General features: G+C 38.8%; 1 protein-coding gene across 3 annotated transcripts in view; it reads left to right on the forward strand.

Moving 5' to 3' along the window:
- EGF (epidermal growth factor) overlaps positions 1–27,951 on the forward strand; it is a 95,670-nt gene that overhangs the window by 44,851 nt on the left and 22,868 nt on the right. For 2 of the 3 annotated variants that reach the window (XM_082389168.1, XM_082389166.1), the window contains exons 10-20: positions 405–541; positions 3,567–3,715; positions 8,123–8,227; positions 9,471–9,694; positions 12,983–13,150; positions 13,857–14,006; positions 16,759–16,881; positions 21,041–21,157; positions 22,184–22,309; positions 25,842–25,964; positions 27,609–27,753. In XM_082389168.1, the coding sequence (XP_082245294.1) occupies positions 405–541; positions 3,567–3,715; positions 8,123–8,227; positions 9,471–9,694; positions 12,983–13,150; positions 13,857–14,006; positions 16,759–16,881; positions 21,041–21,157; positions 22,184–22,309; positions 25,842–25,964; positions 27,609–27,753 (1,567 nt within the window). The remainder of the gene's footprint in view (positions 1–404; positions 542–3,566; positions 3,716–8,122; positions 8,228–9,470; positions 9,695–12,982; positions 13,151–13,856; positions 14,007–16,758; positions 16,882–21,040; positions 21,158–22,183; positions 22,310–25,841; positions 25,965–27,608; positions 27,754–27,951) is intronic. The other variant, XM_082389167.1, reaches the window with a different exon arrangement.

Raw genomic sequence — 27,951 nt, forward strand, 5'->3', positions numbered from 1 at the left:
TAAAAGTGTCCAGACCAGAGAAGGGTATTTTTTGGACATGAATTAATACAATCTGCTAATATTAATGTTTCAATATGTGTGACTCAAGGAGATTACACAGCATAAGACTTACATCATTTAGTTAAGATGTTTGTTACTTAATACTGTCTCTTTCTATAAGTAATTTGTATTTTAAAAGCAGGCATCTAGACAGGGAGGAAACCAGTGATGAAATTCTGGCCATATGTCACCTCATGGGAAAGGAAGTCTTCTTGCCTCTCTTAACCTACACCGTACTGGTGGGAAATTAAAAAAAAGTACTGCAGAAATTAAGGAAGAGGGTACAATGAACGGGAAGAGTCAGAAGTGCCTTTTGGGTTCCAAGGCATATTTTAAATGCAACCATATTTAAATTTGGTTATTAGGACCACCACCGTTTTTGCTGTTTGCCAATTCTCAAGATATTCGACACGTGCGTTTTGATGGAACAGATTATGGAACCCTGCTCAGCCAGCAAATAGGAATGGTTTTTGCCCTAGATCATGACCCTGTGGAAAATAAGGTATGATTTTGCTGCTTGAACAGATGTGGCTGTGCTTTAAGGACAGAGTGGAGGATTTTATCCTAACAGATGACCTGGGTTACTTGAAAATCCTCTGCTAAGCTCAGAACAATTAGGCAAAGACAAATTTAAATGTAGATATTAAAACATCACTTGAGAAAGTTTTAAGGATGTTTCTGTTATCATAACCCTACCTGGTTCCTTGCTGTGATTCAGCCATTTTATTGGGGATAATTTGAACAGAATCTGAAGTTTAGTTTCCTCTTTGGAAATGAGAATAGGAAGCTAGCACAGTGCCATACACACAGGAAGAGCACCATAAATAGGTTTTTATTTATTTGTGTTTTGGGAGAAATAGGAGGTTGAGGTGCAGCATAGGAAGTATGGATTACTAATTTGCATTCAATACATGTCCTTAAGGGAGGAAATTCAGTGACCTCCTAACCATGAAAACCAAGAAACATAAGTTTTACAGCTCATGTGTGAATGGCAGTCTAACACAACATTATTTATATAATAATTTTACATGAAGTTTTTTTGTATAAACATTAGAATTTCTAAATTATCAACCCAATCAGCTGACCATTTGGTCTTTAATTTCTTGTTATCTTTATGCTAGGTTAGAATGTGCTTGAAATGATATGTTACAGTGTCTTCTGGAGGTTAATCAGCCAATAATTATGAAGTTACATAGTTATTAATCTCCCTCCATAATGATTTAGTTATTACTAGATGGTGCATTAATTCCTAGAATTTTAAACCTTATGCTTTTGTTTCTTCCTGATTTGAAGCATTCTGGTAAATGGCCAAAAGAGACAGAGTAAAGCAAATTGATTCTGTGTTTAATTGGTATGGATTGATAGCCAAATATAACTACTTTTGCAAATAGAAGTTTTGTAATTAAATACTAGCAAACAATTCTTTTTTTTCCTATGAACTGAATCTATTTGACTCCATAGAAGAATTATATTAACAGGAAAAAATTAATAGAATCAGTTCAAGATTCATTTATTACCAAATTAGTTTTTTCCCACACAGTCAGTAGTTTTTACAACTAAGTGAATAAGGAAACCTAAAATGAACTTTAAGTCATGTGGCTTATTCATGGTTTTTCATTTCTCTGGTCAATGTTCTCATTTTCTTGCTTCTCAAACTGTGGTCCTTAGACCAGTGACATCAACATCACCTGGAGCTTGTTAGAACTGCAGATTCTCAGGCTCCACCACGACCACTGAATCAGAATCTGCATTTTAACAAGATTCCCAGGTGATTCATGTACACATTTGAGTTTGAGAAGCAGAGCACTAGCAGAGTATTTTTTAATATAAGAAGTGCCCATTTTTGTATTATGGAATAGAACCTTTTCTATTTTATCCAGAAAGATGATAATCCTTTATTTAATTACCATTTTATGAATATTCTCATTACTGATGATAGGTTTATATACATATATGTACTCACAGTTAATATTCCACATATGCTATCATTAAATTGTCAGCTAACCCATAGCAATTTTTTATTCTTGTACCTGTTTGATAGTCTGCATACTAGACTGAAAAAGAACTTTGCATCTTCAAGGTATGTTCTGTTGGACAAAATCTATTAATTAAAATGAAATTATCTACAGTTAGAGATGAAAGGAACTTTAGCAAATACCTAGTCTGACTTTGTCATTTTTATAGCTGAGAAAATTGAGATTAAATGACTTAACCATGTACACTGTTATTGGGAATGTAAATTGGTGCAGCCACTGTGGAAAACAGTATGGAGGGTTCTCAATAAACTCAAAATAAACCCAGCAATATAACCCAGCAGTTCCACTCCTGGGTATATATCAGAAAAAAACAAAAACACTAATTCAAAAAGATACATGCACCCCAATGTTCATAGCAGAATTATCTACAATTTCCAAGATATGGAAGCAACCTAAGTATCCATCAGCAGATGAATGGATAAAGAAGATGTGGTACCTACACACACACACACACACACACACACACACACACACACACACACACACACACACAATGGAATACTACTCAGCCATAAAAAGAGTGAAATTTTGCCATTTGAAGCAGCATGGATGGACTTGGAGGGTATTATACTCAGTGAAATAAGCCAGACAGAGGAAGACAAATACTGTATGTTATCACTTATATGTGTAATCCAAAAAATACAACAAACTAGTGAATATAAAAAGAAAGAAGCAGACTCACAGATATAGAGAACAAACTAGTAGTTACCAGTAGGGAGAAGGAAGTGGGGAGGGGCAATATAGGGGGAGGGGATTAAGAGGTACAAACTATTATGTAAAAAATAAGCTACAAGGATATATTGTACAACACAGGGAATATAGTCAGTATTTTATAATAACTATAAATGGAACATAAACTTTAAAAATTGTGAATCACTATATTATATACCTATAACTTATATAATATTGTATATCAACTACACTTCAATTTAAAAATAAATAAATAAATAAAATGATTTAACCAAGGCAGTCAAACAAATAAGTGTCAAAACTGGGAGAGGAAGCTGTGTCTCCTGACTTGCAGCGAAGTGGAATCCTGTGGATCAAGCAGTAGAAGTTAAAGCTCAGCTTGCAGCCCCCATTAAACTGCTCATCTTTGTTCCCTTTCAGGCCGTAGAAGCCATTAGAATTCAAGTATGATGGCTTTGTTATTGACCAATGATCAAAGATAAGCACATTACCCATAGCAATAGAAATATGTGCCAGGCACAAGGCTAAGAACTTATATATATAAAACTAATGCGCTTCATAGTATTATCCCCATTTTACCAATGAGGAAACTGAGCCTCTGAGACACTGATAAACTTGCTTAAGTTTACACATATCTGGGAAGCAACCGAGGTGGAGTTCAGTTCCAGGTGTGTCTATCTCCAAAGCCCAGCTCTTAACTATTGTACTGTATAATATAAAGATTTACTAACCTCATTTGTATATATTCTGCATTAAGTTTTTAAACAAATCAAACTGAAATGCCTGTGTTCTCTTTTGTAGATATACTTTGCCCATACAGCCCTAAAGTGGATAGAGAGAGCAAATATGGATGGTTCCCAGCGAGAGAGGCTTATTGAGGAAGAAGTAGGTGTGCCAGAAGGTCTTGCTGTCGACTGGATTGGCCGTAAATTCTATTGGACAGACAGAGGGTAGGTTTCCTCTTTCAGTTTTAAGCCACGTGGGAGGGGAGTGATTGGATAGGTAATACAGCTGGCCTCACCCTCCACTTTGAACGCAGGAAAATATTGCTGGGCACCTGACTGGGATCGGAGGAAAGATGCCCCCAGTGCTGTCCACGGTCCCTCCACCCCCTCCCCACCACCAAATAGGACATTCCTCCTTTTAATCGAGACTGTATCTTTCATCAAGGTCTGTATCTGGGCAAATTTTGAGGACCAAGAAAGCAGCATGTGTTTTTGCATTTCAGGCTATTGGTTGTAATCAGGGAAACACAAAACCTGTCTGGATATAATCAACAAGCATTCTCGGAGCGTCTGCTATGGATCAGGCTCTCTCCCAGGTAGCATGGGAGACACACAGGAGCGTGAGGAGCGCTCCATGTTTCCAGTCACCTTACAGTTTAGCCAGGGAGATAAGACACGAGTACACAGGGAAAACTAATACCAATGCTTGGCCTAAATCTCAGTACAAGAAATATCCTAAGGTCATGCATAAATAATTGCCAAATGAAGGATGGATACTCCCAGAGGGGGCTCTGGAAGGGGCTTCAGGGATCAACTTCCCCTTCATTTTACAGGTGGGGAAACGAAGGCTCAGAAAGGCTAAGTGATTCATTCAAGGTTGCACAACATTGAAGTGACAAGTCTTGCTAGAACCCACATGTTGGCTCTCAGTTAAGTGAGCACGAAGAGCTTCACACTGAAGTTGTGAGCAAAGTCCTCATGAGGTGGGAGAGATGGTCTGTTTCCCTCTGATGGGCAACAACAGGACCAGAGAGAAGTTGTGGTGTGTCTGTCCTCTGGGCACACTGCTCTTGGGGCTGCAGGAAGCGCTGCTGCACTTGGTGTGTATGTGTGTGTGTGTGTGTGTGTGTGCGCATGCATGTGTGGCCTTGTGAGCCCCAGGAATGGGGTAGGAGAAGGGGGAAGAAGGAAGCGGCTGCATCCCTTGTGTGTGCTAATGAGAGCCCACTTCCTGCTTCTGAGCAAGAAGGAGCCAGCCACGGAGTACCTCCCAGAAGAAGGTTAGAGATTCCATGCTCTGGGATACTTTCTCAGAGTAACTTAAAGCTGTGGAGAGACCTGGTGGCCAACCCAAACCTCTGGCACCTCTGCAACCTTGTTAAAGTAAAAGAAGAGAGAATTAATTAGGGTTTCACCTCTGAAATCAGTGGTCCCAACATAGAGGAAGAAGTCCCAGGGAGTAAGTTTATATGCTTGAGGGTAGGCTTTCTATGTCCCAGAAAATCTCTTTTGGTCTGGATAACCCATGGGAAACAAACAGGCTTTTAAAAATGAGCCAGATGCATGATGTGGTGCCCAGTTACCAATAATATGGCATTTCTATAGCCAGAGTGAGTATATTTTAAATAATTCATTCAATCATTTGTTCATTTAACCATACCTTCATTCCATTCCTTTATCCTTTGGGTATTTATTCATTTATTGAATAACTGAAATGCACCAGATACTGCACTAAGAGCTTTATATCCATATTGACTCCCCAAAACGTAAGTCTTCTTATCCCCAATTTAAAGATTAAAAAATTGAGAATCAAAGAGGTAAATTAACTTTCCTAAGGTCAAGCAGCCAGCAAGTACTGGATCTGGAATTTGAACTCAACGATGACCATTTCCAAAGCTTGTGTTTTTAATAATCATAGTACGTACTGCCCTCTACAACCAGGGTCAGTTAAATGTCCTCGATCCAGAGTCACATAACAAATGAAAGTCAACTTCAGTTATAACAATGCTAAAAATCTTAATAATGGCCTTCTCTGTTTTGAACCTACCTAAAAGGACATTTAAAATATTAGCTGCACATAATAATAGAGCTTGTACACGGCTGTTCTGGGAAATGTTATTAGGACAGCAGATGTCTGCCACTTTTGGCCCCTCTAAGGATGCTGGGTCTCCTCCTATTTCCCACATTTGCACGGCACCTCTAATTTTACGTGTTTGATTAATAGCACCATAGTACCTACTGCTGAGGCAATGCCTTCAGGAGATAGACAGGCACCACCGTATCCTGGAGGATCAGACCTCAAATTCTCTAGTTCATTGACTTGAGTAATAACAAGCCCTTCTCATGTCCTCGGCAGCTGCTAAGAGAAAACCTTTAATTTATCTGGAAATGAGAGGTTTATAGTTTGAAAACCTTAATATTAGCTAGAAATTGGATTTAAATAACTGGGATTCCAAGCTTGTGATATTAGATTATACAGTAACTCTTAACCAAGTAAAAGAACCAGAATGGATGCTTACAGTTTACATTGGCTTAGGAAAAGACAGATTCAAATTAACATCTAACTGTAGGAAGGAAGCAGATTGATAATTCTACTGGCAGTGCTATTATTTAGTATTAAGGAATCCTGATTCCCAAAGTCAAATGCCTAGTAAAAAGAATCAAGAGGGAAACAATATATCTGTTTGCTCATCCTTTTGAGGTAACAAAAACTACCATGAGGTAAAAAAATCACTCTTCTAGGGTTCTGGATGGACAACTCTTGCCCTGGAAATAGGGTGGGTTTAGAGGATCCCAGTGGTGGCACTGAGACCAATTAGATAACAAATATGAAGAGAAAGATACTCCACTAGATTAAGGGTTATGCTTGAACTCACGTGAACCCAAATGTCCGCCCTTGTCTTTGCTGTCTCATGACCAACACTGGAGTTCAAGATGTGCTTTGTGGCTGAATCAGATAGAAGTGTGTTATTGGGTGACCCCCCTTGGGGAGCTTTGAGAGTAAATTCCAGCAATCCTGCCCGAGACAGCTCCAGAGTCAGGAGCTCATGTCGGTCTCAATTCTCGTCACCTTACTCCTGCTCAGAACAGTAAGAATTTAGAGATGATGTAACAATGAAATCAGAACTGACAGTTTTATTTCCCCTGGTCACAAGCAAGTGGCTTCAGAATTCCTTCCATCAAGGGAACAAGCACAGTGACAGTTGTGATGGAGTGAATTTAACACATGGAGTTCAAAAATACCTTCCACTTCATCTGGGAATAAAATTATCTTTTAAAAGTGGCGCTGGAGTATAAATGATTTCAAATTATCCACTGCCCTGAGTTGGTAGTTTGCAAAGTGGATTTGACCCAGCCCAGGCCCTGAGCCAATTTTACCTCTATCTCCCTCCTGCATATGGCCCATGAGGAAGAATAGATCAAGCCCCGGCCCCCGTCTAGAAAGGGCACTTGAACAAGCCACCTGCAGAAGGTCTCCTGAGTGTTTTGTAGCACAGGGAGGAGGGACTGGGCTTGCCCTGTGTTTCTGGGCAGGCCTTTTGCACACATTGCCTGCAAGGACGAGGAGTAGGCCTTTCCAAATGTTTATCGAATGGATTAAAGATAGTTGTCCTTTCTAGTTTGCAGTAGGGAGACGGGGCGAGCAGGTGGCACGGGGTGGGGAAGGGAGGTTCTTTTTCATCTCCTCTGTTGTGGTCCTGCCTGCTCAGGGAACCTGCTGGGGCTCATCGTGCACCCCAGCCAGCCACCCACACCGACTCTGCCAGTCGCGTTCTGTACAGTCACTGTATTACGGTTCCCTCTCCCTCTCTTCCCTCCTCTCCTGCCCATCCTCCTCCCTCCCCATCACCGCCCCCCCCACCCCCACCCCCCGCTTCGGTCTCCCTCCCCTTTGCTCTCCAGCTGATCTCTAACTCTTTAAGGACAGAGCCGGGTTTTGTTTACTATTGTATCTCCAGTGCTTAGGTCAATCCCTGACACACACTAAGTGCTGAGGAAGTGTCTATTTGATAATAAAGATTTGTTTGACAAATAAATGGAAAAATTAGAAAGCAAGAATTTTCTCCCCTGCCAGATTCCAAAGAGTTATTATTATTTTTTAATGTAAAGAGTAGCAAAGAGTATTTCAGTACTCCCATTTGTCTTAGAATCAGATGGAAGAAAATTAAAGTCAGTGTAAGTCTGCTCCTACTGCCCTTGTGTTGGTTGTCTCTGTGGCCCTTCGAGGTCTACTCTCCTTCCTCCCTGTGATCTGTGAACACCAGGCTGAGGCTTTTATTGGTTCCTCCAGGAGCTGGGAGGTTGTGAAGAGAAAGGGATGGTGGCATTTGCACTTCCTGGCTTTATCCCTGCCAGGCCACTGACACAGAACTCTCTTACCTTATCCTGTCACGGTGTATTTTAATTGCTTGGGATAAATATTGGGAAACTAATTTAAACACTGTGTTAAAAAAAAAAACAATAGACTTTGCGTATGTGTTACTCCTGACGTGTGTGTGTTCATGTGCACACCTGTGATAGGGGAGTTTAGAATGCCTATTTTGCTTTTCAGTAAGCAACAGGGAAAACAAGTATTTTTGTCTAAAAAGTAAAGTTGATATAACAAGCCCCTTTATATTACATGCATTTTAGGAAATCTCTCATTGAAGGGAGTGATTTAAATGGGAAGTATCGTGAAATAATCATTAAGGAGGGCATCTCTCAGCCACGAGGACTTGCTGTTCATCCAATGGCCAAGTAAGTATTTGTGAAAATAAGGCCCTTTCTGTGGAGGTCATAGGACAGTTTATGTTTGATGTGCTAGTGTCCAAAATTTGTCTTAAGACCTCAGGTGGTCAGTGGAATCAGAAACCAAGAAAATCCATGAGATTTGTTCAAATGTTCAGAAATGGTATGGCTAGCATAACTTCCTCATCCTTTTAATGTCTTTTGTTTTTCCTATAGAAAACTTTGTTTTGATACCCTTTCATTTTAAGCAAATTCAATTTCTTTTTGAAAAGAAGTGGGTTGTAATTCATTAATCAATGAGGCATAAGCCCCTTACACTATGTACTTTCTTTAAAAACTATATTGTTTCTTGAGAGAGGATGATATTTGGATTGCATGGCTTATGAATTCTATTTAGAAAAATCATGAGTTCCAGTGATAGGTCATTCCTAGATTTGGGGAAGAGGAAAGAGAAATCGTGAAATATTAGGAGGCTCTATGTTGTTAATTGTGAATTAGTGACAAATGTTGGTTTAAGTTTAGAGAATTAAGTTAAGGAGAATAACTAACTCCCTCCTAGTTAAAAATCAAGGATAAAAGCTCATCCTATTTTACTTATAATGGAAATTTTATGATGGTCTGTGGGAAATAATAAACTGGTAGAAATAGATAATTAATTTGGAGCCAGCCACATGATTCAAACAATGAGAATGTAACCATCTCTAAACAAGCTAGTGAAAAGATACTGAACCATATTGAATTCAAAAAATGTGCCTCAGCACCTGATTTACAGAACTTAAAATTGACCAGGTTAACTGAGTATATAGTATAAAACAGGATAATAGATAAATATGCTCTTCCCTTTACGTTGTAATTTTACATATACAGCAAGGTTTACATATGCATAGCAGAGGGACAGGCTAGCAAGATTCCATCGCCTTTTGTAGCATGAAACGCTAATTTAAGAATATGCACTCAAACACTTTTGGATAGTAATATACTACAAGTTTTTAAACTAACAGCTCCTTTTTTATCCAATCATCTGAGCCTTAATTCAGCATTTTCTGTCCAAGTTGTTGTACATAGAGAAGGTAATCTTTTGCTTTTGAAAATTGTGTCCAATATTCAGTGCTATACTTTCTCTTTCTGTATTCCTTGGTGTACCACTTTAGTTTATCCTAAAGTGATTTTCATTGATGTTTTTAATAATGAAAGAATAAAAGAATTTTTTTTCCTTGCAAGTTTTATTTGTTGTGTGCTTTCTTGATTAAAGGAGATTATTCTGGACTGAGATGGGAATTAATCCACGAATTGAAAGTTCTTCCCTTCAAGGCATTGGCCGACTGGTTATAGCTAGCTCGGATCTGGTCTGGCCCAGTGGAATAACAATTGATTACTTAACTGACAAGTTGTATTGGTGCGATGCCAAGCAGTCTGTGATTGAAATGTCCAATCTGGATGGTTCAAAACGCCAAAGACTTGTCCAGAACGATGTAGGTGAGGCTTTGGAATGGGTGATTTCTTCAACTTGATTGAGTGTTGATGAGTGTTAAATACAAAATGTGTTTATACACACACACACACACACACACACACACACACTCACTCACCACCCCCCCCAACACACACACCCTTAAACATATGGTGAGAAAGGAATACAGACAAACAGACGAACAGATTTCTCCAGAGATTTATGAGCTACAAAGATTACTTTAACATTGGAAAATTGGATAAAAAATAGTAATGCATAATCATTTCTCTTTGCCAAGATTTCTTAAAATCAGAATGAAAATATTAAATATTTTAAAACTTCTTTAAGAATAAGAACTTGTTCAGCTACTAGCATTTCTTATGTTTTCTCAAATGTCATTTTCACAAGTGATAGTATCACCTTTAGCCATTCATGTGCCAAGGTTAATACAGTTTTCCCTCCTATTATATATTCAGATTTTGCATGGGGTGTCATATATTTTCATAAATAGTTTTGAAACACTGTAGCCTATGCTAACTGTTAAAAGAGAAGTACAAACTGTTATGACATTCTATAGCCGTAGGAGATTCATTTTGACTCAGGGAATCTGCAAAGACAGTATTTGAACTGGGCCATGTGGTAAATAGATGGTGATAGAACATTATCATTTGAGATAAGGCTGCAAACATTGGTCTTTGTGTGTTACTACTGCCAGCATATGTTAACTGAAATTAATTCTGAACGTACTAAGGAGCCATTGCATATTCTTAAGCAGGAAATGTATCTGATAATATTGGTATATCAGCATAACCACTTAGGTAACAGTATAAGTGTTGGATTGGAATTTGGAGAGAAGGAAATGAGTTAGGAGGTTATGATAATTGTTCAGTCAACAGTTAATAAAGGCCTGAGCTAGAAGATTGCCATTTAAAAAGTAGAATGGAGGATTAGAATATTACAAAAATCACTGTGAATGAAAAACTGAGAGGATTTGGTAACAGATTGGATGTCAAAAGAAAGCCAAGGTGATGTTAAAGATGCTTTGGGAATTTAGAAACTGGTTGGTTGGGAAGATGAAAAAAACATGGTCTTTCTCTTTTAGGAAGAAGCTAACAAACTAATAATCCATGTAAGGTATTTATTTTGCCCTTTCTCTTTGGTGATGAATTTCTAGATTTGTATTTTACATTAAATAGATCAAGATAAATGTAATTAAAAATTTTACATACTTCCAAGCTTCTTTAAAAATTGACATACTTCATAATAAATTATAAGCTTGTGTATAATTGTAGACTTTAATCATCCATGTGCCATTATAGGAAGTGGAGATACAGTGGAGAGTAAAACAATTATGGTTCCTGTGAAGTCATGGAGTCTAGTAGGGGAGACGTACATTGTTAAAAAATACATCTCCCAAATAAATGTAAAGTTATAGCTTTGATATATGGAGATATAAAGGGATTTGGAAATTCCTAACTAGAATGTAAAGACAACATATTCTAAACCAGAAAAGCATAGGAGATATTTTGTAAATAATTTGTATTGCTATAATCTGTGACTAATGCAACTTCCTATTAAACACAAATACAAATAATCTGGTATGTAAACATCTAAATAACCGTTCCCACCATTACAGTGCCATCTACTGGTAGTTCAACTGTGGCTCCCCTGTAAACAAAAAATAAGGAAGATTATATCTAGTGTGGTGTTTGTGTTGAAAAACAGTAGCTAATTCTGACACATACTACAACATAGATGAACCCTGAGGACATTTTGCTAAATGAAATAAGCCAGTCACAGAAGACCAATATTGTATGATTCTACTTACTTAGGGTATCTAGAATAGGCACACTTATAGAAACAGAAAGTAGTATAGTATTTGCCAGGGACTAGGGGGAGGGAAAAACAGGAAGTTGTTTAATGGGTATAGATTTTCAGTTTTGCAAGATGAAAAAATTTCTGGAAATTGGTTGCACAACAATGTGAATGTATTTAACATTACTGAAACTGTGGGTTAAGTCTTAGGCTTAGATGGTAAATTTTGTATTATGCGTTTTTTATCACAGCAAACAAAACGAAACAATAACTATATAGAAAATCCCCTTCCTGCATTTATGGCTTTAATTTGGGACAAAGGCTAGAGACCAAAATGAATCTTAATGGCCCTGGTCAATAATGATGGGTGGAGATTCATTTCACCTGGAAAAATCGTTTGAGTTTGCTGCCAGTAGAGGGAGGCATTCACCCTAATTCACCAAATCCATTGCTCATTAGCAAAAAGACTGGCCTGGGGAATGTGACTGGATGTGATAAAAGCTTCCAAACCTAGGGGTCCTTAGCTTTAGCCTCTAACCACTTGAGATAGTATATTAAAACATTTCCCAGCTTACTAAATACTGGAATATCTTATCAGAGCTGTTTCAGTGGCATGGAGAGGCGGGTTTAGTTGAGGTAGGATCAGAAGAGGCCACTTAGGAGTCGATTGGAGCCATGAAAATGGAAGCAGCAGATAATAAATAACTTCCAAAAAACTTGTCTCAGAAGGGAAGGAAAGAGACAAAAAGAAGTTAGAGGGGTCAAGGGGATGAGGGAATTAAGATAGGAGAGACCTGAACATACTAATCAGCTAAGGGAAAGAAGCTGGTAAGATGAAGAGAATAGAAGAGAATTAAGGTAAATGAAAGGAGTAATTGACAGAACAAGGTCCTAGAGAAGGCAGGAGCACAGTCAATGGACTAATTTTAGTTAAGAGGAGAGATAGGAAAGGAAATGTATTGGTGGAGATGGGAATTTGAGGAGGCTATTATTCAATTACCTTAGATTTTTTTAAATGTAAAAATCTCAATTTACAGCAACCTGTAAATTTAGTCTACTACTTATTACTGCCATTCAAAAGACAAGGAACCTAAGACAAAGAGGGGTAAAATAACTTACCCAACTTACCCAGTCAAGTTGTTTAGTCTATAAATAGTGACAGAATCACTGAACACAGAAACATTCCTGCTATTCCTGACATAATACCATTATGAGTGATATTATGTCAATCACCCACATTCTCCCACTCTCTGAATGCTGGATGACCATGGGCTTTGCTAGGACTTCATACCACCAGGCTCCCATTCTAAGAAGAGGTTCCCTCATCATGTGGCTTCTCCTTGATGTAGGTGGCTCAAGGAAGTGGCTCATACATTGCTTAGCGGCTGTATTAAAGAATTGATTTAGTGTAGGAATTGGATATCTGTTTCAGGCCTTGTCCTTTCAAAAATATTCATGGCAAAGACAAGATGTTTATAATGGATCTGAACTGCTTCCAGGTCACCCATTTGCTGTGGCTGTGTTTGAGGATCATGTGTGGTTCTCTGATTGGACTATGCCATCGGTAATAAGGGTGAACAAGAGGACTGGCAAAAATAGGGTACGTCTCCAAGGCAGCATGCTGAAGCCCTCATCACTGGTTGTAGTTCATCCATTGGCAAAACCAGGTACACTGGACGCAGTCTTTCTTTGACTGGCATCTGCAACTCTTTTAATCGTTTGATGGCAGGGAAGGGGGTGTGTGTTGCACTTCTCACTAATTTGGGTAGATGTTAAGATCTCCTGAGATTTGGATTTCGTTTAAACTAAGATAGTCTGGTAATAAGTTTGGGCTTTATCCCTCCAACCTCAGCTTTTCTTCTCCTGAGTAGCTTTTACTTATTTGCTCCTTTTCAAAGGCTTTTGGGTTAAAGGCACTAAGGGCAGGGGAGGGGATGGGTGGGGGGAGCGATTTAGAAACCCGCAGTGGAAGCTTCTGCCTACACTGGGCTTTTCCCCACCTCCTGAGAATGCAAATGAGTGAGCTTCAGCCAGGAGTAGGTAAGCAGATGGAAAAGCCACTTAGTTTCCCATAGTAACTCTTCTTTCTGAATCACCCTTTGTCAGTTTGACTAGATCATGAGTCAGGAAATAGGAGTCCTATCTTCCCAAATAGCTTCTTGAACAAAGGTACTGGCTAAACTCAATAAATACTCCTAAGGTAATAACATTCTGAGCTTATCTTAGAACCAGTGGCTCTTTATAGGTACTCCTCTGAAATAGCTCTTGATATAAACAGCTCCATTTAGATAGTTTCTTTCCCCCAAAGCTGTACACTGATTTTACACCTTTTCATCTCCAAGCCCATCTGTGAATGTACCTCCTCTCTGCTAGGAGCAGATCCCTGCTTACATCAAAACGGAGGCTGTGAACATATTTGCGAAGAGAGGTTTGGAACTGCTCAGTGTTTGTGTCGTGAAGGTTTTGTGAAAGCTCCAGATGGAAAAACGTGTCTGGCTCTGAATGGCCATCAGATATTGGCAGGTAGGTAATATGATAAACTATGTGGCCAAATTATCTTACTTTAGTTCAGGAATATTGTTCTACATTGATTTTTATGCTTGTGCTAATTTTTAATATTTTGTATTATTAAAAGTTCCCTTGCTTTTAGCGATGCCAAGCTTTTTTTTTCCCCCCTCTGATGAGTTTAGCCTCCTCATTACCAACTAAATTCAATTGACTTCCTCTAGCTGTAAAATTAATGAACAAAAAATAATATTCAAAGTCTTAAATTCCAGTGCTCCAGCCCCCCATTTTTGGTGGAGTAGCCCATCTTTGGAAATAAATGCCAGTATTTTACCAATTCAGGGAATGTTCAAAGACGTTTTGTTTAGAAGTTTTATAGCCTCGATTTTAGAGGTAGTCATATATAAACCCCCTACCACATGACTGTCTTTATATGAAAAGCAAAGTCCTTTGTAATAAATAAGTTTAGGATACCAGACAGGTGTAGGGAATCCAGCCCAACAAGGCTTGTGATCCACGTTTTTAAAAACTAAACGTGACTTTGAGGAAGAAGAGATCTAATATGACATGTAAACAGTAGTACTGATTTACTTCCCTTGAATGTGCATCCAAACAGGTAAGGTGTATTTGGATTCATCTCTTGATATCTTATACCAAAGAGAACTTAAATTTTATTTTAGATGTTTTTTAAAAATTCATATTTATCCAATAGGCATGATATGTTAGGTGACATTGACAGCAAATAAATGGATTAATTTATCCATGGACCAGAATTGGATATTTTGGATTTTCTGAACTTTCTATCAATTGTTGCCTTAGGATAACAGTTCTCAATCTTTTTGGTTTCGGAAACTTTTTACACTCTTAAAAATGATTGAAAAACTCGAGTCTTTGTTTGTGTGGGTTATATTTATCAAGATTTATGATATTAGAAATTAAGACTAAAAATTTTAATATCTCTATTAAAGTTACAGTAATATTCCATTATATATGAACATGTTTTATGAAAATAAATGAAATAACTCTATTTTTCAAAACAAAAATATGTAGTAAGAAGAATGGCATTGTTTTACATTTACATCTTTAATATCTGACTTAATAGAGGGCAGCCAGATTCTCCCATCTGCCCCTCTGTTAAAGCTGTTGCTGTGTTGTTTTGTTTGAAGCCTATGAAGAAAATCTAGCATCAGACACACATGGAGCTAGAAAAGAGAAGATTGCTTAATAGCCTTTTCAGAGGACATTTTTGTATATCTTCTTTTGATATTATATATATCAGAACTAGACAGGTGGTAGTTTCTTAGAGTTAGTTGCAATGTTGAATCTGAAACCATATCAATGAACTTTTTGTCCTCTGCTATGTTAAAACCCAGTGTTCTGTTTTGCACTTTGAGTGGATCTTTTGCCATGCATGATTTTGTTGCATCATGTTTTGGTCATTTAAAAATATTGATTGACTGAGTTATGCAAGTCTGCCAAATATCACATTAATATGCCTACAATAACATTAACTAATTATTATTATCAAACTCATCAGAAAAGTCTTTTGAGTGTCTGGATTTTGTTAAAATTTTTTTGTGGAAAATTTTCCAGAATTCTACTTTCCACTTGAAAGCTTAAATTTTATTACTGGCGACAAGCACTGTGAGCTAATTTTCCTTGAAGTGACGGCATCACTTCATTCATTTTTGAGAAAATATCAAATCCCCAAATGTTAATGACATAGTTTATCAAACATTCTTTCAGGTAAAAATCATGTTCAATGAAAAAGAAAAGAGCCTAGTTTTAGCTCATATCTCTGAGAGTTCACAGGTGCCTTTCCTGCAGACAGCCATCATAACTCCAGTGTGTGCACAGTGTTTTATGTGTTGCTTCCCATTTCATTACGCAGAAGATTAAAGAGCCAGGTAGTCCATGGTCAAGATTTTCAAAAATTAGTAATTTTACTGCTCCATCATGGGCTTTTAAAGGTGAAACTGGAGTGTGTGTGTGTGCGCATGTGTGTGTGTGTATGTGGCAGTGAAGAACATGACCACAGTAGAGAACATGCTACTAGTATCATGACTTGATTCACGCTAAAGCACCACACTTTCACCCATGTCTGCTTTTGCCCCATCAGTATCAATGTTGACAGTGAAAATAACAATACAGTTATTTGCCTTTTATGAAAATAGTTTTGACCTTCTAGATGCCATGCAGTGAGACCCCAGGGATCCATGGGCCACACTTAGAGAATACACAGTGTTTCAGGGGATCCATTTCTTCCATGTTCTGGGGAGTTGCATAGGTTCCATGACTATGTTAAATTATAGCTTGTTTATGCCCTTCCACATTTCTAAATACTGGCAAAATCAGGCTAAAATAAATGTCATAAGCAGCCTAAAGGAGAAAGGGTATATATGAAAAGCAGGTTGGGGAGATCATCTCACTAATTTGTCCTCAGTAATGGCGAGCAGTGATTATGAGCTGATTATGTTCGTAAGGAGTTTGGTATTCTACTTTTATTGTTTTTGCCAGTACCGAGAAGGGTCCTGTCTTTCCTCCCTACTGGCTCTTCCCACCCTCAATTATAAGTGCATGGAGTGGAGCTGAGAGAGTGTGGTGTAGCAGAGAAGGTTTTCTAAGCCACCAAGACCCTGGCAGTTTTTCTGAATCCTCCGACTGTGAGAAAGAGTCTGAACTCACAACCAGCAAACAGCCATAAATACAAATTAACTCAAACATTTCTTGAATCACAAAAGGTAAATTAATTGTATCTGTTGGCCTTCAATAGGTAGTGGAGCAGATCTGAGTAATGGAGTAATACCGTTGGACATCTTACCCAGCAGTAGAGAGCTTGAAGATAATATTACAGAATCTCAACATACGCTAGTGGCTGAAATCATGGTGTCAGGTATGAATAATGAGTTCTCCAATACAGCTTTGTTTCCAACAATTTCCATCCTACTAATTAGAAATTCTGAATGAACTCTCTAACTTAATGTTGACTAAATCTACACAAAGCTAGTGAAGACAGACTTTGGACTCAAACTTTGGTCCTTCTCTTCTGAATGGTTTATCTGAGGAAGGTGGCTGCATATTAGACTGGACATGAACTTTACTCATTGAGAGTCGTTGGACTGAATCTTTTTTGAAGAAATCTCACTTGGATACAAAAGTGAAAAATAGGCCAGGACAGATTTGGGTGTATCCCCATCCATGCCTAGTATTTTTGGTGTTTGGCCCATTTAGCTTTACTTCCGTCAGTGTGAAAAGCAGATGGTAGTTGATAAGCACATATAGGCTGGTTGCTTCAGCTGCTCCAGAAAGTCCACAAACAGCAAATGTTAGATTTTTTTTCTTCTATAATATATTGCCCATTTATCACCAAAAGGCTAAATAATTTATTCAGTGTGTAACGACTTTAGGGAACCTAATTCTTTTATACTCTGTGTTCACTCATGAAGCTAGTGGTTTTCAAACTGGGCTTAGCTCAGCCCTAAAGCTTCTGCAAACCCCACCTCTTCTTCATGCTAAGTCTCTGCCTTTCAATCAGTGCAGCTCTGTTTTGAAGCATTTTATTTATTTATATTTCTGAGTGAGACTTAATTTTAATACTGTATGTGGCTAAAAATAAATTTGAGAACTCCACATTAGGGCATTATATACACTTAACCACAACTTTTGTGGTCGGCAAACTACAATTTTCGAGGCCCTGGGACCTCTTACCCCTCCTTATAGGATTTTATCAGTGTGATTTTTGATAAAATACAAAGAGGTGAATATTTTTAGTAATAATAATATTTACAGAGCTTTAGAGTTTACCAGGTCCTTTAAGTATATCCTCTAATTTGACCCTTATCACAATCTATCATTTTACAGATTTGAAAACTAAGATATGTGAAGTTAGTGACTCGACCAAAGATTTTGAAAATTATGACCAAGTAATTAATTCATATCAAGAAAAGAATTACTGGAACATTGTCATGTTAGGAATATTATTCATTTGGTGACTATTTATTTACCATACACTGTGCTAAATGCTGGTGATACCATACTTAGCTAAATATAGCCCCAGCCTCCAAGGTCATAGTCAGATGTGGAGACAATGTGGTAGAATAAAACAATATACATAATATATATTAGCAGTATAGAGAACCTTTTCAAAGTCACTAGGGATCCCTAGAGGTTCATAGAGGATATTTTGAAAGGCTAATGTTTGGGGGACTCAAAGACCAAGGTGAATGACAGACAGTAAATTAGGCCACGTGGGTGGCATGGGGGAGTGACAAAATGGCTAAAGATTTGGAATACATATATGACAGGCTGTGTTTGGCTTCATGCCTGGAGACTGCACTCTGCCTCGTGCGGAATAAATGAAATTGATTGTCTTGGTGAAGATTACCTCATCTTTCCCTCCCTGGATTGTGTTCTATTTTGTCTTAGCCTGTAAAGTTTTAGTTCTACCTGTGTTAGGCTAAGGGGTCTTATTTATATTTTGTTGTGAAATTTCATTTCAAACAAGTATCTATACTAAAAAAAATTTGAAAACTTTATGTTAGATTTTAGGTCCATATCTTTTTATTCTCCAAAGACACAGAGTGATATGGAGCAAGTAGATCTGTATACAACATGGCAAAGAGATTCAATCATAAAAAGTTTCATTGTCAAATTCACTAAAATCATGAATTCTTCTAAATTCATGAATAAAATGTAAAATTCTTAACTTAGCCTGTTGAGCCCTGGAGAAACTAGCCTGTACCCACCTCACCAGCCTCAGTTGGTGCCCTTCTATCCCCAGCTTTCTATGGCCTGCTTCCATTACATGGGCCTTGCCTGTAACATGCAGGTGTTGTTTTCTCAGCCTACAGGGCTCTTTCTAACCCCACCTCCCCAAGTCCTGTGTATCCTTCAGATCTCAGCTTAATATGCTCTTTCTCAGAAAACCTTTCCTAGTCTCCTGACCAAGTGAGGCGAGAGCTGTTTCAGCTCCCTTGGAACCCAGTATTTTTTCTTGATTGTGCTTATTACACCTATACTTCAATAAATAATCATGTAAGGAGACAGAGCCCTTGTCTATATTCTCCACCACTGTATTTTTGGCCCTCATTAGGATCTGGCACATAGTAGGTACTTCAAAATGAATTAATTTTGTTAATTTTACAAACAGACCCCAGAGTCTTTTCTAGTGTGATAAGGCTAATTCTGATTCAGGCTGTCACAATACTCTTCTTCTTTATCATTCTTATCTAGATATGTAAATATAATATTTTATAGTTCTCAAAAGATTCTTTTAAAAAATCACTTTTTCTTCAAGTTCTTACAACAACCACGTGAAGTAGACTGGACGGAAACTGCCATCTGCATTTTAGAGAAGAGGCACGTGAAGCATAAGCATGCCTTCCTTGTGGAGCTAGTTTGTGGCAGGAGGAGCTTTGGCTATGGCTTATCCCTCCTGAAACTGCACATGCATTGCTTTTCATTATGCAAAGCTGCCTTGGGGTTTGCAAGTCACCAAATAAATCCTGAATCATATGTTAATTTAAGATAATTCCGCAAGTGATTTAAAATGTCTTGGGTAATTTGATACTGTCCACCATACACTCTGAACAGCCTTGTGATTTGGGAGCTAGTCTTCCAAATAAATGCTGAATCCAATGGATAATTGAGTTAGTCTGAACTTAACCATCTCGAAGAGTCATGAGTGACAGGAGGTGACCAAGCAAGCATGAAAGGCCCGTGTTCCCACAAGAAAAATCTTCTCACTCAAATAGCTAAGCAAATCAAACGCAATTACCCGATGGCTGCATTCACATGGCACCTGACTCCTATTTAGATCATTTAACTTTCTTTAATTTATGGGCAACTTTGGAGGGTTTCTTGACCTCCTCTATACTCAGATGAGCAAATTTACCAGTGAAAAGACAGAAGATAGTTTATATCCTACTGTGGTATGTCAGGTACCCCCAACTCCAACAGAGAGGAGGCATTTGGAGAATGATTATATACATAAGTAGCTAAAGGAAAAAACAACTTGCCCATGTTTATGGCTCAAAAGGCAACTCTGTGTTATGGGGTATTTGCATTTCATTGGAGTATGAAATGAAATGATCCATTTACAGCATTTAGTTTGTATGGTTCATGACTCTGTAAAAGTCCCTTGAGGTGGGGCTTCCCTGGTGGCTCAGTGGTTAAGAATCCGCCTGCCAATGCAGGGGACATGGGTCCGGGAAGATCTCACATGCCGCAGAGCAGCTAAGCCTGTGCTCCACAACTACTGAGCCTGTGCTCTAGAAGCCACGAGCCACAACTACTGAAGCCTGCACGCCTAGAGCCCGTGCTCCGCAACAGGAGAAGCCACCGCAATGAGAAGCCTGCACTCCGCAACAAAGAGTAGCCCCTGCTCACCGCAACTAGAGAAAGCCCACGCACAGTAACAAAGACCCAACACAGCCAAAAATAATAAATTTGAAAAAAAAAAAAAAAGTGCCTTGAGGTTTGCAAGTCACAGCATAAATCTTGATAATAAACATACATTTTGACATACATATTCTATTATATATCAAACATAATTTTAGTAAATTGACAATAAATCTTTTTATGATTAAATCTCTTTGCCATGTTGGTACACAGATCTACTTGCTACATATTAGTTGCGTATCTTTGAGAGATAAGAATATATTGACCCCTTTTGTATGTCACAACGGTTGGGAATTCTCAAATAAAGCAATACAATTTTTGAAGTTTGAGTCCATTTAGTCCTAGAAATTGTATAGTTCAAATTTGCAAATGCTTTAAAAAATTATGAATAAGTTCACATGGGGGTCTTTGAACACCACATAATTCTTTAAGACTAAAGATTTGTTGAGAGCATGTAAACAGAAACATATGGTTTGTGGATCCTTTAATATAGATATAGCTTACAGATCAGCACAGTGTTTCTATTTGGAGGTTAACCTGCCCCAGAACTTGAGAAAGGAAGTACTGGAATTTTTGGTAGAATGCAAAACATTGAAGTCCATTTTCTCCTCTGAGGTCTGGAAATAATCCTGTGGGGTTCTCGCTGTTTGCAGATGATGATGAGTGTGGTGCCTTGGAATGCAGTACACAGGCTTGGTGTGTTTCAGAGGGAGAGAATGTCACGTGTCGGTGTTTGAAAGGATTTGCCGGAGATGGAAAACTGTGTTCTGGTAAGAGCAAAATCCAAATACACATAATATCTGGAAAATAGTGAATCAGAAACATTCTCTCAGATCATACTGATTCAAAATCTCCAGAAGGATTTATGTTACCCTCAGGATTGAATACATTATTTGATATTAGCTAAAAAGATAATGGGTGTATGAATAGAAAATAAGAAACATATAACATATCGTTATATTACATTGAGTTATATTAAAATTCCATAATATAGACAATTGACATTAAGGAGAAGAATTTTTTTTAATATAATTGATTTTTTTAAAAAATTTATTTATTTCATTTACTTTATTTTTGGCTGTGTTGGGTCTTTGTTGCTGCACACAGGCTTTCTCTAGTCGTTGCGAACGGGGGCTACTCTTCATTGCGGTGCACGGGCTTCTCATCATGGTGGCTTCTCTTGTTGCAGAGCATGGGCTCTAGGCACGTGGGCTTCAGTAGTTGTGGCACGCGGGCCCAGTAGTTGTGGCTCATGGGCTTAGTTGCTCCACGGCATGTGGGATCTTCCCGGATCAGGGCTCAAACCTGTGTCCCCTGCATTGGCAGGCGGATTCTTAACCACTGAGCCACCAGGGAAGCCCCAAGGAGAAGAATTTATAATTAGCTTTAAAAGCATGAATCTGAGTTCAAGTCAAATTTATAAACTCCCCGATTCCAATAAAATCACAGCTTTTCCCCCCAAAGGCTTAGGTCATAAGTTTTAGTTTATTAAATAGGTTTTGCTGGATGGGTTACTATTTTACATTGATAGCCGTTATTGTAAAGGTTCTTATGGTCTGAAACTCTGGCACAAAGTGATTTACTTACACATACTTAGCTAGTCAAACACTGAGAAATCTGTAAAAATTGATTCAGAAATGAGCTTTAAGTCCAAGATGCAGGGTTTGCATCACATTTGCAAGCAGTACCTGTCAATGGCTGGATGATTGTATGTACGATTATACTATCCTTTCCTACTCTTTTCCTTTATACCAGGGTTGCCTGTGTATTTCACTAGCTCATCATTTTGCCCACAGATATAGATGAATGTCAGATGGGTATCTCAGTTTGCCCTCCCACCTCCTCCAAGTGCATCAATACTGAAGGTGGCCATGTCTGCCGGTGCTCAGAAGGCTACCAGGGAGATGGGATCCACTGCCTCGGTAAGAGAGCTGTGTGCGGAGGGCCAACGGTGAAGGCAGGCTTTGGAGAGTCACCAAACACTGGGTGTGGCGGGCCGAGAAAAGACAGGAGAGAATTGCGGTGACACGCATGTTAAGACTAAAAGAGGAGTTGTGTGATCTGTTCAAACTGACATATTTCAGTTTTTGGTAAATAGTCAATTGTGTGCCCTTTGGCTGTGACCACACTAGTCAGCTTCTACACTCTGCAGAGGCTGTTTTCCCCTCTGCCTTTCTAATTCTTTCTCCGGGGGTTGAGTGACATCAGTGCCTCGTTGATAACTCCACACCTCGAGCCATCATGGGGGGAACTGGACAGCATTTTCTTTGACACTGAATTTGGCAATTGAACCGTGGTGAACTGCAGAGCTGATGTGGGTTTGTTGGAGGTCACGGCTGTGTGTAATGGGAAGGAAGCGTGGTTCTGTGAAAGGGCTCACCAGCTGGCTCTTGATAAGTTCAAGCCGTTGACATTTAGAATCAAGCAAGGAATGAGTAAGACCTCTTTCATAATCACCGTCCTCTGCCAAGGTCTGGGTGTGGCTTGCTGGGTTGGGAGTTCACTCAGTGGATGTCATGTACCATTCCAGGTGTAACACAACGTCACCGTACAAGTGAAGACCTGCCTGAAGCCATCTTGGCCCAGTAAAATAGTTATCTCAAGTTTTATGGGGCTTTAACATGTCTCTTTCAGTGTTTTCCTTTCCTTCTGAAAACATAAAAATCTTTTCACTGTGAGAGGCAGATACCTTGATAACAAACTAAAATGGCATTGCTTTCTCCCACATGCTGAAGTTAAAGATGAAGTATCTGTCATAACTACCAATTTTCTGGATCTGGTTGGTTTAAATCAGACCTTTATCAGATTAGTTTTGTGGAGTCCACAGACATCTGTAAAGGCTCTTTTAAGCACATATTTGGCTGTCCATTGGGAAAATGTCACTGCTCTAACTAAGCAGGCTCATAGATAATTTAGACAAACAGGCTTTATATTTAATTCACTTTGAAGAGAAAGGAAGGTATACTTTCTTGGATGTTTAAACTCATTATACTCTGGATTCTCACTCTGTTACTCACCCATCTCCTTCCATGGAGCAGAGTGTCATGGGCCAGCCTGCCTGGTTGGCATGGCGTCTCGCGCCACATGGAAGCCCTGAGCTTGTTCTTGTTCTCCGCACTGTCCCCCAGCCCCATGTATAGACAGTAGATATAGAGAGGTAGTAGATATGGTGCTTTGAACCGTGCCTGGCACACAATAAGTGCTATATAAAACTGTTGTTGTTATTCTTAAGAGTAGTTGTGTTTCTCGGCCAACAGTACATCATTGTTTTTGCTTCTCTCTCATTCTCAAGGTGATAGTTCATAGAGATTACAGTAGGATGTCAGTTTAAAAAAAAAAAAAAAGACTCCCTTTGGGCTATTCAAGGTTAGTGATTCAATGTGGCAAATATTTAATTGACCCCTATTAGTGCAAAGACACAGTGCTAGGATCTGTGAGGAATACCAAGATGAGGAAGGCAGTCCTCGCTTACATGGAGAATATGATCTAAAAGAAATGCAGCTGTGATAAGTGGTGAAGAAAGGTATGCATCATAAGAGAAGTAAAAACTAAGTGGAAGTTCAGAACTGGTAGACATATCTGTTTGAGGTATTGGGAAAGACTTCATGGAGGAAGTGTCATTTTGGATGGAACTGGGGGCATAAGTACATTTTTATTATGCAGAAATGTGAAAGAGTGGGGAACATCCCAGGCATGAACATATCACAGGTCTTATTTAGGGGAGGGGGGGTAGAGAAAAGCCTAGAGCCTTAAGTATAGACTGTGTGTCTATACTGTGTGAAGGAGAACAAAAACTGAGTCTGGCGAGGTGGTGTCTCCATCTGCTCTGGCTACCATAAAAAGTACTGTGTAGACTGGGTGGCCTAAACAACAGACATTTATTTTCTTAGAGTTCTGGAGGCCATAAGTCCCAGATTAAGGTGCTGGCAGATTTGGTTCCTGGTGAGGACTCTTCCTGGCTTGCAGACGGCCCCCTTCTTGCTCCACACTCACATGCCCTTTCCTCTGTGGCTTGTGGAGAGAGGGAGAGAGGGAGAGAGAGAGAGATACCTCTGGTATCTCTTCCTCTTCTTAGAAGGACATCAATCCTGTTGGATTAGGGCCTCACTCTTATGAATTTATATAAGCTTGATTGCTTCCTCATAGGTCCTGTCTCCAAATATAGTCACTCTGGGGGTTAGGGCTTCAACATATGAATTTTGGGGAGATGCAATTCAGTCTATAACAGGTAAGTTGAGTTATATTTGTGGAAAACTAGAATCTGAAAGTCAGGCATTGGGGTTTTACTTCTCTAGACCAGCACCATCCAGTAGAAATATAATGTCAGTCACATATGTAACTTTAAATTTTTTGTAGCTACATTACAAAAAGCAAAAAGAAACAGGTGAAATTAATTTTAATAATATTTTATTTAATTCAATATATATCCCAAATATTAACAGCTTAATGTATAATCAATATAAAAATTATTAATATCATTTTTTAATTGGAGTATAGTTGCTTTACAATGTTGTGTTAGTTTCTGCTGTACAGCAAGTGAATCAGCTATACGTATAGGTATAGCCCCTCTTTTTTTGGATTTCCTTCCCATTTAGGTCACCACAGAGCACTGAGTAGAGTTCCCTGTGCTATACAGTTGGTTCTCATTAGTTATCTATAATATAAAAATTATTGATATATTTTATGTTCTTTCACAGTTGGTACTACGTCCACAAAATCTGGCGTGTGTTTTACACCTACAGTACATTTCAGTGTGTACTAGCTGCAGTTCAGGTGCTCAATACCCACATATGGCTATGGCTACCATATTAGGCAGCACAGCTCTAGGAAACAGACAGCTACTGGCAGCATCTGAGTCAAGTGGTGCAGTGACGGGAGATGTGGTTCGGGAAGATTAACATGGCACTGGTGATTAGGAGAGAAATGGAAGAGAGATGGGATGCAGGGAATGTTGTAAGGCTGCTCCTCTTACAGCAATGGAAACTTGAAGAGAAGGACCTAAAGGTTAGGGTGGTGGTAACTGAGAAAAGAAAAGATGGGTAGTTGGGAAAAAAAGTGATGACTTCGTTCATATTTATGTAAAAAAGGCAAAAATGTTGAATTTGATATGATCTGAACTACTAAATGTTTACCTAGAGATAGTTTACCATCTCCAGCTTTCCCACTGAGCCACATGTGCTGGGAAATTTCCTTTCCTTCCAAGCAGTAGGAAAACTTCCAGCCTCGTGTCAGGAGTTTACCTGCGTGGGCATGCAGCCAAGGGGCCCAGTCCATCTCTCTCTCCAACATTTATAATAGAATTTTTGAATCTAAAAATGTATACAGCTCTGAGAACATATGGCATGACAGAAGTTGAAGATGCTCCCTTTCCAGAATATTGGGTTTTCCAATTATACGACCCTCTGTTCTCCTCTGCACCCTACTTTTCTCTTTCCTACTCCCTTTTCCTGACAGATATTGATGAGTGCCAACTGGGCGTGCACACCTGTGGGGAAAATGCTGCCTGTACAAATACGGAGGGAAACTACACCTGCACATGTGCTGGCAACTTGTCTGAACCTGGACGGATTTGCCCTGGTAGGTTGGTGGGTGGTCCAGATCCAAGGGGAGGGACTTGATTCTGAAAAAATCAGTACCCAAGTGTATTTCCATTAGAGCTTCTAGAAATCATTCAGTTCAATCAGGCTGGTGAGTTTACTTTCCTGATTAGATTGATGCTGGGGTTGAGAATGTGAAATGGCCCAAGTTTTCTTAATTTAATAGCATCTGGAATAAATCCTTTTTTATTATTCACAATTCAATAAAGGTGGGAACACAGGTGGTTCTCTTTAACTATGCAGCTAATGTCCTGATTTGTAGTGTTGATTTTGGGGGCTGCTGGAAAAGCTCTGCAGGGCTAGACAGGTTGAGGAGGATGTCCGGACTCTTAGCATTTTGAATCACTTTCAAGGATTTTAAAATAAGCTTTTTCTGAACTTAAAATTTTTAATCTAAAGATAGAATCCCATTTTTAATGAACTTAAAGAAGTAGCAAAATCACTACTTTTTTTTTTTTTCATTCCTTTAGGAAATAGCTGTTGCCAAAGTGAAGAGGTAGATACTATTTCGTCTTGTTGTATAAGGGGGAGTATGGTTTGCAGAGGAATTGTTTTTATAAATAAAGTTGGAGTTTCAAGGGATATCAGTGTTCATCTATGCCATCTCTCCAGTTTCAAAATGGTTCTATTCGATTCTAGAGATTTGACATATGTAATTTGAAATTCTTAATAAAATTGCATTTAATTTTTTAAAAATCAAGTCAGTATTTCTTGATCTGAATTAGAACTTTAAAAAATGTTAATAATGGTCACTTCCTGCTTCCTGAACCCTCCCCCATAACAGCAGTATCTTCTCACCATCAGCACCCAGAAGGGGAGCTGGCTTCAGAGACCCTAGAAGCCAGGGTCAGCTAAGTCACTGCCAGCTATTTACCTGTCTCAGCTCTGCAAGCAGAAAACATCCTGAGAAAGGAAGGTTCTGCATTTGCTCGGGTCTCTGTTTTTTTAGCATGTTATTTTCTCAAATAATTTGCTCTTCTTAAAGGTGCTGAAAGACTCCTAATATTTATATAGTCAGCTACACACCCTAATGTTTTCCTTTTAAAGAGCAGCAAGCCATTCAATAAAACGGACTTCCCCGCTTTGGCGTCCCCTCTGTTATGGTAACATTTCCTTTCTGTCAAAGTTGCTAGTCTTGTCTTTGAGGGCTCCCCTGCAACTTAAATAGTTTTTAGAAGAAAGTCGTGTGTGGGAGAAATTTTTGAGACTCCCAGGAAACTAGGGGTAGTGGACTGTGTAGTGGTAGGTGGTTTATAAGGCATGAAGAGATACGGTTGTTCAGTGAGACGCTCTTAAGCTAACTGCTGTTTCACACAGCGTGTGCTTTTGGATGATGGATGTGCTTTTATAATGAGACCTGCACTCGGAATTCATATGGTCTTGGGATTGACCATTCTCTTACAGCTTCCAACATGCTTTATGTCAAATAATGCTGAACCTAAGGAAAGAATGGCTGGTTCCATGGTGAAGGACATGAGGTCTGGTTAAGAAAGTGAAACTGTTGTTCTATATCACACCTATTGTTCTATCTCACAAATTGTTCACAGAAACTACTTCCTGATATTGATATCTGAAAGACCCCAATCACTTCAGAAAGTAAAAGAAATGCCTTTGCTTCTTCTAGACTCGACTCCACCGTCTCATCCCAGGGAGGATGGCCGCTCTTCTGTGAGAAATATTTACCCCGAATGTCCCCCGTCCCATGATGGGTACTGCCTCCACGGCGGTGTGTGTATGTATCTTGAAGCAGTCGACAGCTATGCCTGCAAGTAAGTCAAGCTATATTTCTGATGGCACAGAGATATGATATTGCAGCGCATAACTTTCAGCAGATTCAGAAAACTTATATTGAGATTTTTCTATAATTAGGCTTTTCCATAGGGAAAAATATATAATTTATATATGTAACCCTATATTTACATATATAAATTGTGTGTGTGTATTACACCTTTCCTGCATATTTCACC

This window comes from Balaenoptera borealis, assembly GCF_965194805.1.
Source record: "Balaenoptera borealis genome assembly, chromosome: 4".
NCBI classification, from domain to species: domain Eukaryota; kingdom Metazoa; phylum Chordata; class Mammalia; order Artiodactyla; family Balaenopteridae; genus Balaenoptera; species Balaenoptera borealis.